The 11886-nt window shown below is 38.4% G+C and overlaps 2 protein-coding genes across 2 annotated transcripts; one reads left to right on the forward strand and one right to left on the reverse strand.

Annotated features, from left to right (window-relative positions):
• Positions 1-564: 564 nt before the first annotated feature.
• chrm2b (cholinergic receptor, muscarinic 2b) lies at positions 565-8119 on the forward strand. The gene is made up of 3 exons (XM_055192520.2): positions 565-1123; positions 3898-4734; positions 6728-8119. Exons 2-3 carry the CDS (start codon positions 3933-3935, stop codon positions 7288-7290), a joined length of 1365 nt encoding a protein of 454 aa, XP_055048495.2. The 5' UTR covers positions 565-1123; positions 3898-3932; the 3' UTR covers positions 7291-8119.
• Positions 8120-8743: 624 nt separating this feature from the next.
• fbxl14a (F-box and leucine-rich repeat protein 14a) lies at positions 8744-10955 on the reverse strand. Its single transcript, XM_055192521.2, has one exon. The coding sequence runs from the start codon at positions 10490-10492 to the stop codon at positions 9257-9259; it is 1236 nt and encodes a 411-aa protein (XP_055048496.1). The 5' UTR covers positions 10493-10955; the 3' UTR covers positions 8744-9256.
• Between the last annotated feature and the right edge of the window lie 931 nt (positions 10956-11886).

An 11886-nucleotide genomic window follows, 5' to 3' on the forward strand; every position in this document is an offset into this window, starting at 1 on the left:
AAATATATAATGCTGAACATTGCTTACTAACTTCTTTCATGAGAGAATCTTCCTCTTGATGCTGTGTCTTGTCTACAGCGTCAGCGCTTGAGACTCCGCCCACCTGAGCAGCTCGTTTGGATTTAAAAAGATACACACAAAAACGGTGCATTTTTGCTCAGACCCATAATGTGCCTATTTTAACATGCCACAGTAAATTACCTATATGCTATTTTTAGCTAAAACTTCACATATGTACTCTGGGGACACCAAAGATTTATTTGACATATTAAAAAAGTCTCGTGAAATGTCTCCATTGGAAATTAATATTGATGTCATTTCATGCAATAGTAAAAATTGTGTGCAATTTTCCAACAACAGATAGGGAACTGCACTTTTTTATTCCATGACAATACACCTCTTGTACAAAGTGAGATTCATAAATAAAATATGACTGTAACTAAGCATTGTTGATTATAATAGACTCTAATAAGTGCTGGGATGTTTTTAACCCTATGGTTGGGTAAATATTTTTATATTTAAATAAAGCATTTTACATCATATGTTTTGTCAGATTGGTCATTATATTCACATTCTCATTTTATATTTAATGTTAAAATGTCACAACATAATCTGGTATGAGTTACCAAGGCCACAGCACGTTAGATATGGCAGCGGTGCTTAAAGCGGCAGCTGATAAGCAGACGTTAAAACTCCCATGATTTGGGATGTGTTCATCACGCGATGTTCTTGTTGTTGTCTACCAGAAAACATTTCTTTACCACAAAAGCTGCATGCTGTCCTTGGTCCTGAAACCCAAAACTGTTAAAAAATTAAGGGCTAGTTAAAAGAAAACCCTTAAGTTAAAAAGAAACCTTTTTTTTATTGTAAGAGTATTGATACTCAAGGGGTGTCTTGCAAAGAGCTACTGACTCTCCTTCTTGAAGTTTCCTGGCTTCTAGTGTGTTTTGGGCCCACCCACTACTCACGAACACAATACATTTACAGTCACAGACGGGAACAGACAAGCACATCAACCTGCTTTCTCACTGAAGAAGACAGACACTACTGATGACCTGTCCGGTCAAACCTATTCAAAGACTTATGATTCCATGGACGAAGGACATCAGAATACGCATATAAGGTATCAGATGGTTTTTAATGTACTTTGGTTTCATTTTGCATTTTATCCCAAAAGTCGAAAAAGTTCAAATGTTACAGCAGAGTAAAGACTTTAAAATGGTTTGAATGAAGCATATATTTATTTTAAATTGTTAAATGTGTATTGTGAGACAGATACATTGGTTTAACTTTTACCATTCTGAGCACACATTTGTTAATGTTACCATATACATAATAAACCAAAGAATTTGCTATGAAATAAAACGCATATAAACATGCACACACTAAACTTAGCCAAGGTACAAATTTTATCACCGGTTCAGAGATTGCTGTTCCTCGTCACAGCACTGAGATATTTCCCACATGGTTGCCCTGAATGCCCCAGGCTTTCTAACAAGAACTTGTGGCACCATCTAGAAAATATGTGACAATAGGAGGACTCGGGATAAACATTTATTTTTTTGGTCTTTTCTCTGTCATATATATGTGTGTTTTTTTTTTAGAAGTGAGCATGTATGTAGAAATATAACTTTTTCATTTTAAATAATGATGTATGTTGTAATATGTGACCCTGATTATGTGATAAGGAGCATCAAAATTTTATCTCCATTATTGATTTATTGATTTGACCTAACTATTATATCTGATTAAGGTTATATTTTCATTGAATGTTCTTCACAAAAAATGACTTTGCTGAGTTTTCAAAGACAGGGTCACATATATAAAAGCCAAAGCCATGTCATTCATATTAGATTAGGTGATAATAACATTGTGTGAGTACTGTCATTTTTCCTTCAAAGGGAATATATATAACACACACCACTGTACATGCTCTCTCTCTCTCTCTCTCTCTCTCTCTCTCTCTCTCTCTCTCTCTTTCTCTCTCACACACACACACACACACATACAGCTGTACGGCTTACTTTGAAAGTGATAGTGACCAGACCCACAATATCTACTCTTAGCAAACAAGACAAAACCAACCAAAGCCTGTTTATACTTGTGAGCGCTCGTGGGTGAAAACAATACAACCAAAGCACTTATTAACTCAGTAAATATTAGATCGGTACCTGACCTATATGACTACCATCTGTTTACATTACAATCTATGATGTATTATATGAAATTATTTTACAAATAGTTGCATAATTACTGTGTGAATCAAAATATGCACCCCAGTTGTGATTGGGGAGGTACCCTTTCAAAAAGTACAGCTTTGTACCTAAAGAGTTCAAATTAGTACCTTAGAAGTACATATTGGTACCAAATGTATACATATCTGTACCTAATGGTACCTTTTTAAAGGGTACTGCTCCAGTGACAGCTGGGGTAGATATTTTGAATTTTTTTTCTGACAGCATATATTAAAATGTTAGTGATCATAACTAAAGCATATTAACTAACTCGCTACACTTAACAAGCGTATTGGCCCTAAATGGCCATCCTGGGTAGGGTAAATATGGCATGATATCAAAGTCCATTTCGAGCTACATTAAAATCTCGGAGATAATGACACATTATCGAGTTTTTATTCAGAGGTATTATCGCTCCCATCAATGAGCAATGTTCTCTTTAGTGCTAATGAAAATCTGGCAAGATGTAACAAACACACTGCAAAAATTATTTTCAAGAAAATATGTCTTAGTATTTTTGTCTTGTTTTTCAGTAAAAATATCTAAAAATTCTTAAATTAAGATGCTTTTTCTTGATAAGCAAAACGACCCAAGAAAAAAAGTCTAGTTTTTACACCAAAAATATCACATTTAAGTGATTTTGTGCATAAAACAAGCAAAAAAATCTTGAACATTTTTCTTAAACACTAAATTCAAGAAACATTCAGGAAAATGTGTTTACCCCATTGACAGATTTCTTTGCTTGTTTTATGCACAAAATCACTTACATTTGATATTTTTGGTCTGAAAACTAGACTTAGAAATTACATCTTAATTTAAGAATTTTTAGATATTTTTACTGAAAACAAGACAAAAATACTAAGAAATGTTTTTCTTGAAAATCATTTTTTTTTAAATGACTCTTACTTAGTATCTTACTATTTTTGTCTTGTTTTCAGTAAGAATATCTAAAAAATTCTAAAATTAAAATTACCTAGGAAAATAAGTCTTAGTTTTAGACAACAAATATAAAATTTAAGCAAATATGTGCTTAAAACAAGCAAAAAAATCTGCCAATGGAATAAGAAAAAATGTATTGAATTAAGTGTGTATGAAAAAAGTAAATTTATTTCAAGAAAATATTTCTTATTCCATTGGCAGAGTTTTTTGCATTTTTTAGGCACAAATTTAATTAAAGTTTATATTTTTTGTCTAAAAACTAGACTTATTTTCCTAGGTCATTTTGCTCATCAAGAAAATACATTTAATTTAATTTAATTTAATTTAATTTAATTTAATTTAATTTAATTTAATTTAATTTAATTTAATTTAATTTAATTTAATTTTATTTTATTTTATTTTATTTTATTTTATTTTATTTTATTTTATTTTATTTTATTTTTACTGATAACAAGATAAAAATACTAAGTAAGAAAGTAATTTTTTGCTGTGTGGGTTATTTTTAACCTGGCATTGGGTAAAAAAAAATTATAGAAAAAAAATTATTTACCCCAACAATGGGTTAAAACAACCCAGCACATGTTCAATTACAACCCAACAGGGACCAACGCTGGGAGGGAATTTGGAGGAATACTTTTGGTTATGCTTACAGTAAAATTTTATCCAATCTTTCTAATATTTTAAGGGAATACTTCTGTATAACGGCTATACTTTCTACCCCTAGGCTTTGATGTGCATATCCAAATCAACACCTTGAAAATGGAGAATTTGAACTTAACGCAAGATCCCAGCCATGCAAACAAGACTGGTGTTTTCCTAAACAGCCGGTTCACACCTGTCGAGTTTGTTTTGATCGTTCTCGGACTGAGTACTTTAAGCCTGATCACAATTATTGGCAATGTTCTGGTCATGCTCTCCATCAAGGTCAACAGGAACCTACAGACAGTCAACAACTACTTTTTGTTCAGTCTAGCGTGTGCAGATTTATTTATTGGCGTTTTCTCCATGAACCTCTACACGGTGTACATCGTGATCGGCTACTGGCCTTTGGGCCCGCTGGTTTGCGACCTGTGGTTGGCTTTGGACTACGTGGCCAGCAACGCCTCCGTTATGAACCTCCTCATCATCAGCTTTGACCGATATTTCTGCGTCACCAAACCTCTCAGCTACCCGGTCAGAAGGACACACAAGATGGCCGGCATGATGATTGCGGCTGCATGGATCCTGTCTTTCGTTCTATGGGCCCCGGCTATCCTGTTTTGGCAGTTCATCACCGGAGGTCGAACGGTGCCTGAGAATGAATGTTACATCCAATTCTTCTCCAATCCAGCGGTCACATTTGGTACGGCCATCGCTGCTTTTTACTTGCCGGTCATCACTATGACAATACTGTACTGGCAGATCTCAAAAGCCAGCCGCAGTCGTGTCAGAAACAGGGCGAGTCGGAGTACGGATGGAGGTCAGGCTGTGCCCATGACTGAAGGGAATGTGGAGAGGAAGTCAATCCATGGAGTAGAGGAAACGGTTCCCCGGAAGCGGAGCGGCTCGGATGCCACTACAGGTTAAAGTGTTTTAAATTGATCTGTTGATGATGGCCTTGTCATTATGGTTGTAAATAAAGAAAATATATTCCCAGTATACTATTCTTAAAAATTAAGGTGCTGCATAATGACATAGAACAGGGGTAGGCAACGTCGGTCCTGGAGTGAGAATGTCCTACAAAGTTTAGCTCAAGCTCTAGTGAAACACATCTGAACAAGCTAATCTAGGTCTAAACCATTACCTGAAAACTACAGGTAGCTGTGGTCTTATCAGGGTTGGAACTAAAATCTGCAGGACATCGGCGCTGGTCCAAAATTAATTCAGTGGCGTCAGATCTGGTTTGGTCAAATATGGACATTTTTTAAATGAATTTAACCCAACAGTTAAAAACAAACCAGCACCTTTTAAAGTGGTGGACGATGCCATAGAAGAACCTTTTTTGGCTATGAGGTTCCAAAAAAAACCCAACCCAGACTGCAGGTCCGGAATGGATCCGGTGGCGATGCAGATCTGGTCCAAAGTCGTCTGCTGTCTCGGAATGGTTTTGTCAAATATGGACATTTTCTAGATTCATTTAAACCAACACTTGGGTTTGTCCGTGGTTTACCTAACCCAGCATCTTTTAAAGTGGCGGACAATGTCATAGAAGAACCTTTCTTGGCTATGAGGTTTTATAAAGACCCAACCCAGACAGCAGACAACTCTGGGCGGAATCTGCACTGGATCTGGGCCAAATTTGGCAAGTTCGGAATGAATCTGGTAGGCGGTGTGGATCTGGTCATAAATCTTCTTCTGTCTGGGAATGGTTTTGTCAAATATAGACATATTCTAGATTAATTTAACCAAACAGGTGGGTTTGTCTATATATTACCCAACTATGGTTTAAAACAACACAGCACCTTTTAAGGTGGTGCACAGTGCCACAAAAAATATTTTTTGGGTATGAGGTTTTATAAAGACCCAACCCAGACAGCAGACAACTCTGGGCGGAATCTGCACTGGGCCAAATTTGGCAAGTTCGGAATGAATCTGGTGGTGGTGCGGATCTGGTCCTAAGTCGTCTGCTGTCTGAAAAAGGTTTTGTCAAATATGGACATTTTCTAGATTCATTTAACCCAACAGGTGGGGTTGACCATATTTTACCCAACCATGGTTTGAAACAACCCAGCATCTTTTAAGGTGGTGCACGATGCCACAGAATAACCTTTTTTGGCTATAAGGTTCCAAAAAGACCCAACCTAGACAGCAGACGACTCTGGGTCTAGTCTGCACTGGATCTGGGCCGAAGTTGGCAGGTCCGGAATGGATCCAGTGGCAGTGCGGATCTGGTCCTAAGTCGTCGGCTGTCTGGGAAGGGTTTGGTCAAATATGGACATTTTCTAGATGAATTTAACCCAACAGCTGGGTTTGTCCATATTTTACCCAACCATGGTTTGAAACAATCCAGCACCTTTTAAAGTGGTGCACGATGCCATAAAAGAACCTTGTTTGGCTATGAGGATCCAAAAAGACCCAACCTAGACAGCAGACGAGTCTGGGCCGAATCTGCACTGGATCTGGGCTGAAGTCGGCAGGTCCGGAATGGCTTCAGTGGCGATGCGGATCTAGTCCTAAGTCGTCTGCTGTCGGGGAATGGTTTGGTCAAATATAGACATTAGATTAATTTAACCCAACAGTAATTTAATTTACACAACCATGGTTTGAAACAACACAGCACCTTTTAAGGTAGTGCACAATGCCATAAAAGAACCTTTTTTGGCTATGAGGTTTAATAAAGACCCAACCCACACAGCAGACAACTCTGGTCCAAACCTGCACTGGATCTGGACCAAATTCGGAATGAATCTGGGGGTGGTGCGGATCTGGTCCTAAGTCGTTTGCTGTCTGGAAATAGTTTGGTCAAAATTTGAGCATTTTTAAGATTCATTTAACCCAACACTTTTAGTGTGAATACTTAATTTACACAGTTATAAGTAAAGATCACACTGAATATATTTTGTACCCTCTTACAGGAGAAGAGAGAGAAAGTGAGAACGACTCTTTATCTGGCAGCATTCTTGCCTCATCTAACCAGAAGGAGGAAGAGGTCACGTCCATAAACACTAACGGGAACATCAAAGGCAGACAGACTCCATCCGCTCTTCTAGCCTCCAAAAGACCCTGGGTCGAACTGACTTGCTTCAAAACACCATCCAAAGAGAACCTGCAAAACACCTCTGAAGCCAACACTGGTAAGGAAAGGTTGAGTCTGATGTCACAGAAAGATCTAATTTCACGTTATCAGAAGAGGAGAAAGAATATGTCTTCTCGAGAAAGGAAAGTTACAAGGACCATCATGGCCATCCTGGTAGCGTTCGCAGCCACATGGACTCCTTACAACGTCATGGTCCTCATCAACACCTTTTGCTCGACCTGTATACCGAACACGATGTGGATCATGGGCTACTGGCTCTGCTACATAAACAGCACTGTTAACCCGGCCTGCTATGCCCTGTGCAATGTCACATTCAAGAACACCTTCAAACAGCTCCTGACATGCAAGTACAGGAATATTTATTCATCTAGAAAACACTGAGTCGTATGGATTTTTTTTTCTGAGAATAACCAGAAGTCCGGTGGCTTGGATGTAATCCTGGGTTTTACGATACTGAAACAAGAGCAGTCTAAACTGTTGAAACATTCCAGTGCTGCTCCAGCAGCCAAATTATGGGAACTACTAAAAAGTAGCTGCGGGTAGTCTAATTCATGTTTTATTGCTTGTGTGTTAAAAACTCAGTTTAAAGCGTTTTATGCTGTGAAATGTTGACTTTTATCATCTGTGTCCTTCTGAGTCTGTTGCCAAAAACTATTTTAAATGATTAACAAATGCTTCTCATTGACCTCCATGTGCATAATTCTCTATATTTATACAACATACTATGGAATAACTGTGGTCTCCATAAATTTTTTCTTTAAGAAACATTTCAGATTTAAACGAGGGGTGCATGATTTTTGAAAAACGAAGTCGGGCCGAGTACCAAAACACACTTGTAGCCAATCAGCAGTAAGGGGCGTGTCTACTAACGGACATCGTTGCCTGGGTCGCGTATGTGTGGGGCGGGTCTATCAAAAGAAGGTCCAGATTCTGTTGGCGTAGGGGCATGTTTGTTTAGGTGATTTCAAATATCAACACTGGCTTTTAGAGATCATGCACCCCGCCTTTAATTTAAAGTAAGGTCTATCAACACCAACATGTGACTTTTGCTTGTTTTTTAATAAGTCAAAATGATTTTAATATCACATACTGGTGCTGTTGATACAGCTCAGTCCCACTGAACCTGAAAAATTCCTGTAAGTGATCCATAAATCATATCTTAACCCTTCATACACTGTGAGAAAAATGTTACTGGGTCAGTACCCTTATACATTTAGTACCCTTATGTACCTTTGAGGTACTAATATGCGCTTTTTGGTACCAATATGTGCCTCTGAGGTACTAATATGAACTCTTTGGGTACAAAGCCATACTTTTTAATAGGGTATCGTCCCAGTAACAGCTGGGGACCATTTGTAATTTGTAAATATATTGCCATTATTATAATTAACCTGTGCAGTTATGCTACATAAGCATGGTGTTTTATTATTAATATTAGGGCTGCCAAAGAGTATTCTCGATTAATCGCATACAAAATAAAAGTTTTAGCATAATATGTGTACACCCTGTGTAATCATTTTGTATAGACAAATACACACACACGCACGTTTGCATTTAAGAAACATCATATATAGATTTTGAATTACATACAATACACAAACAAATATATAATGCAAACACAAACTTTTATTTTGTATGCGATTAATCTTTTGGCAGCCCTAATTAATATCAATCTATTGGATCTGCATTTTTAAAAATAATGTGAATAGAAAATGGTCCAAAATATAGGTAACACATTGTATGTCATTAAATACATATGTCTGTATGCAATATGCATGTTTTTGTGCAATACAAATATGTTACATTTTGCAATAACAGGAATAAACAACTTAAGTTAAAAGCAATTTTAACTTTAATCATTTCTCATAGGAAAATAAACAGACATTTTGTCCTTAACAAGCAAACTGGCCTTTTTTTTTAAATTGCATATGTTCCATTTTAACAGAGAGAAATTACATAACATGAACAAGCAAGGTTTATCCTTGTCCAGAAACAAAACTCTTTTCTTCAAATTATAGTATAATGCTGGTTTTTAGGATAAATACTTAAAAGGCAGCGACAAAGCGTGTTTGTCATGAAAATAAGAACGTTGGATTTCAGATCTCACCTCAATATGAAGTCCTAAAACAAAGTACAGAAGAAACAGAAAGGCATTCAAAGTTATAGAGACTATACATTAGGAAGGCTGTTCAGTGTTTTTATTGCTGATTCAATTTGAACTACTTAAAGCCTCTTCTGCAAACAGGCTTCATAAAAGTACACGAGACCGTGCATCTTAAAATACCTTGTCTAATACATGTCTATAGAAAATGAAGACATCTCTGGCAACACTGAGGTAGAGTAAACATTAGGAAGTGTAGCATGGCAAAATCTCGGAGGCGTCGCCTAACCCCTTGACCTCCGTCATCTGCCAAAGTCCCAGGTTCAACACCTTAAGGCAGGGAAGCTGTGTGATCCTCTCGAGTCCTCTTTTTGTGATTTTGGTACAGCCGTACAGGTCGATCCCGGTCAGCTGAGTCAAATGATCAGCTATGAGCTCAAGTCCCTTGTCTGTGATGCGCACGCACTGACCAATGTTCAAAGTCTTGAGCTCGTGCATCTGTCGCACCATCCTGTTGATCCCGTCGTCGCTGATGTGGCACGAGCAAAGCGACAACGATTTGAGTTGATAGAGACCCTGGGGGATGTAAGCAAGGCTTTGGTCGCCCACTTTATCGCAAAACGACACGTCAAGCCCGTAAAGCCTCAAAGAGCCCATTGAAAGATGCATGATGCCCGTGTCGCTGATATTATCGCACGAGCGCAGATTGAGAGTCCACAGCTGGGTCATGTGCGATAGATGGATCATCCCTGCATCCGAGATCCCGCCACAAAAGCTCAAGTTCAAGACTTTCAGCTTGTTTAAGCCCTTGGATATGTGCTTGAGTGACAGATCTGTCAATTTCTGACAGTCCTGCAAAGTCAGATGCTCCAAACTGAGGCAGCCCTCTGCGGCGCTGCGGGTCATGCCAGCCAGATGCCCGATGCCCACATCGGACACGTGCCTGCAGCTTCTCAAATTCAAGCTTTTGAGTTTGTGCAGACCCCAGGCGACCAGCAACAACCCCGTGTTTGTGATATTACTACATCCACCCAGATCCAACAGTTCCAGGTTTTTCAGATACTGCGCGATCCTGCCCAAACTGGAATCCGTGATCTGTTTGCAAAGGCTGAGGTTCAGTATTCGCAACGAGCTTATGTCCTGCACGAAAGCGTGACCGAGGCCGTTATCTGTTAAATTGTAGCATCCACTCAAGTTAAGGCTCTCTATGTTCGGCATCCCTTGGATAACATAGCTGAGGCTGCGTCTTAAACTGAGTATCTGAACTTTCTTGATCCCTCTGGTCTGGAGACTGGGGAAGAGTGATGGGTTTGCTCGCCTCAGATGGAGTTTTGCCTCCACTCCCCTCCAGACGGATTTGTGGTACGAGGCGTCTCTCCACGCAATGCAAACTTGCGCAACCCTGCCTTTGCCTTTCACGTCCAGGTAGTTGAAAATCATAGCCAGAATCTCGGGGAAAAGGCTTGAGACGTGGACCTCCATGTCTGGAATAGCAGGCGGTTAGCTTAGCAAAGTTAGCCTGCGAGCTAAATCAGTCCGGTTATCTGCCGGCGAGGACCACATGTAAAGGTATATGGTGGAAATGCTTTAATAAAGGCAATCCAAACGCGTGCAATCGGAATGCACAAGGTAAACATATAATAGCAGACGCGCCTCGTGTCGATTAAACTTTTTTCTGAGGCGCATTTGCTTAAAATGACCAGCTTACGTCGGAATACAGTCTGTTGTTGCTCCGCCAGGTCTTAGTAGCGACGATTTCTTGAACGGGAAACATTTTAAAAACGTTAATGTAGATGCACCAAACGTCGTATGGAAAATGACCGATTAAAGTTTGAGAATACAAAAGTTAACGGTTGAAGAAAACAAACGATTTCACATGAATACAAATCAGCCATTTCACGAAAACTATGGAGTCACATTTCCGGTTGCCTTTGTCTGCGTCAATTCAAAACAGGGGGGTGACTGTTAAAGAAGTCTCTATTATTGCAACTGAAAAGGCTTAAATGTGAACTTAAACTATTTAGAGTTTGCATTGCGTTTAGTATTATAACTTACTTAAAGCAATTATGCACTACTTTTAGGGAAATAAACTTAAATAATTATATTAAAAATAACACCGTCCCCCATTATGAAACGCACAATGGTTCATCCCTCTGACTCGGCGTCACCACCAGCCTTAAACAAATACGAACAGCAGTTGTCTCAAATGCGAAGTTTCACGCTTCCTTCTTATGCAAAGCCTAACTGTTAACTTTACTTTACTAAAGTACTTTAAAAATGCCGAACAATAGTCGCCAAAGCAAATAATGACGAATTTTAACCAATCTAAACAGTAGGATATAAAAGTCATTTACATTGCTTGGCCATTTGCAGGCCTATTAAGCGGTCGTATTTGTTCATGCACAACAAATCTTGTAGGCAACTTAAATCACTCACAAACATTACGTATTAAAGTCTTTTACTACAAATATTTAAGGTTGTACACAGTAGCACATATGAATGATGTAAATTCAGTATGAAACAAAGCACAGAATTAAAAAAACAAAAACAGTGCAAGGTATCAAAGAGTACCACTGTAAACCTTTCATATCTAAAAATTAGCTTTTTTTAAAAACTTGTTTCATAACCAAGACTAAAAGCTTCAATACAGAAGAAACAAAAACGACATTGAAACTTTCTCAAGTACCTTATATACAGTGCATCACTTTTAGATGAATTACATATTTTTGCCTAAGATAAGACATTAATCCAAGTCTTTAAATTTATTAAATGAACTCTTATCCCTAATGAAAAATCCAGCTAAGTCCAGCATAAGCTGGTAGCTGGTTTAAGGTGGCAATTACTGGTTTAAGCTGGTCCTCCCAGCCTGGCAAAGC

This window comes from Misgurnus anguillicaudatus, chromosome 6, assembly GCF_027580225.2.
Source record: "Misgurnus anguillicaudatus chromosome 6, ASM2758022v2, whole genome shotgun sequence".
Lineage (NCBI taxonomy): Eukaryota > Metazoa > Chordata > Actinopteri > Cypriniformes > Cobitidae > Misgurnus > Misgurnus anguillicaudatus.

Bases quoted from the DNA above. Each gene is read 5' to 3' on its own strand.
- chrm2b (XM_055192520.2), top strand. From the start codon at position 3,933: ATGGAGAATTTGAACTTAACGCAAGATCCCAGCCATGCAAACAAGACT. The intron at 4,735-6,727 runs GTTAAAGTGTTT...ACCCTCTTACAG, and splicing joins CGGCTCGGATGCCACTACAG to GAGAAGAGAGAGAAAGTGAG.
- fbxl14a (XM_055192521.2), bottom strand. From the start codon at position 10,492: ATGGAGGTCCACGTCTCAAGCCTTTTCCCCGAGATTCTGGCTATGATT.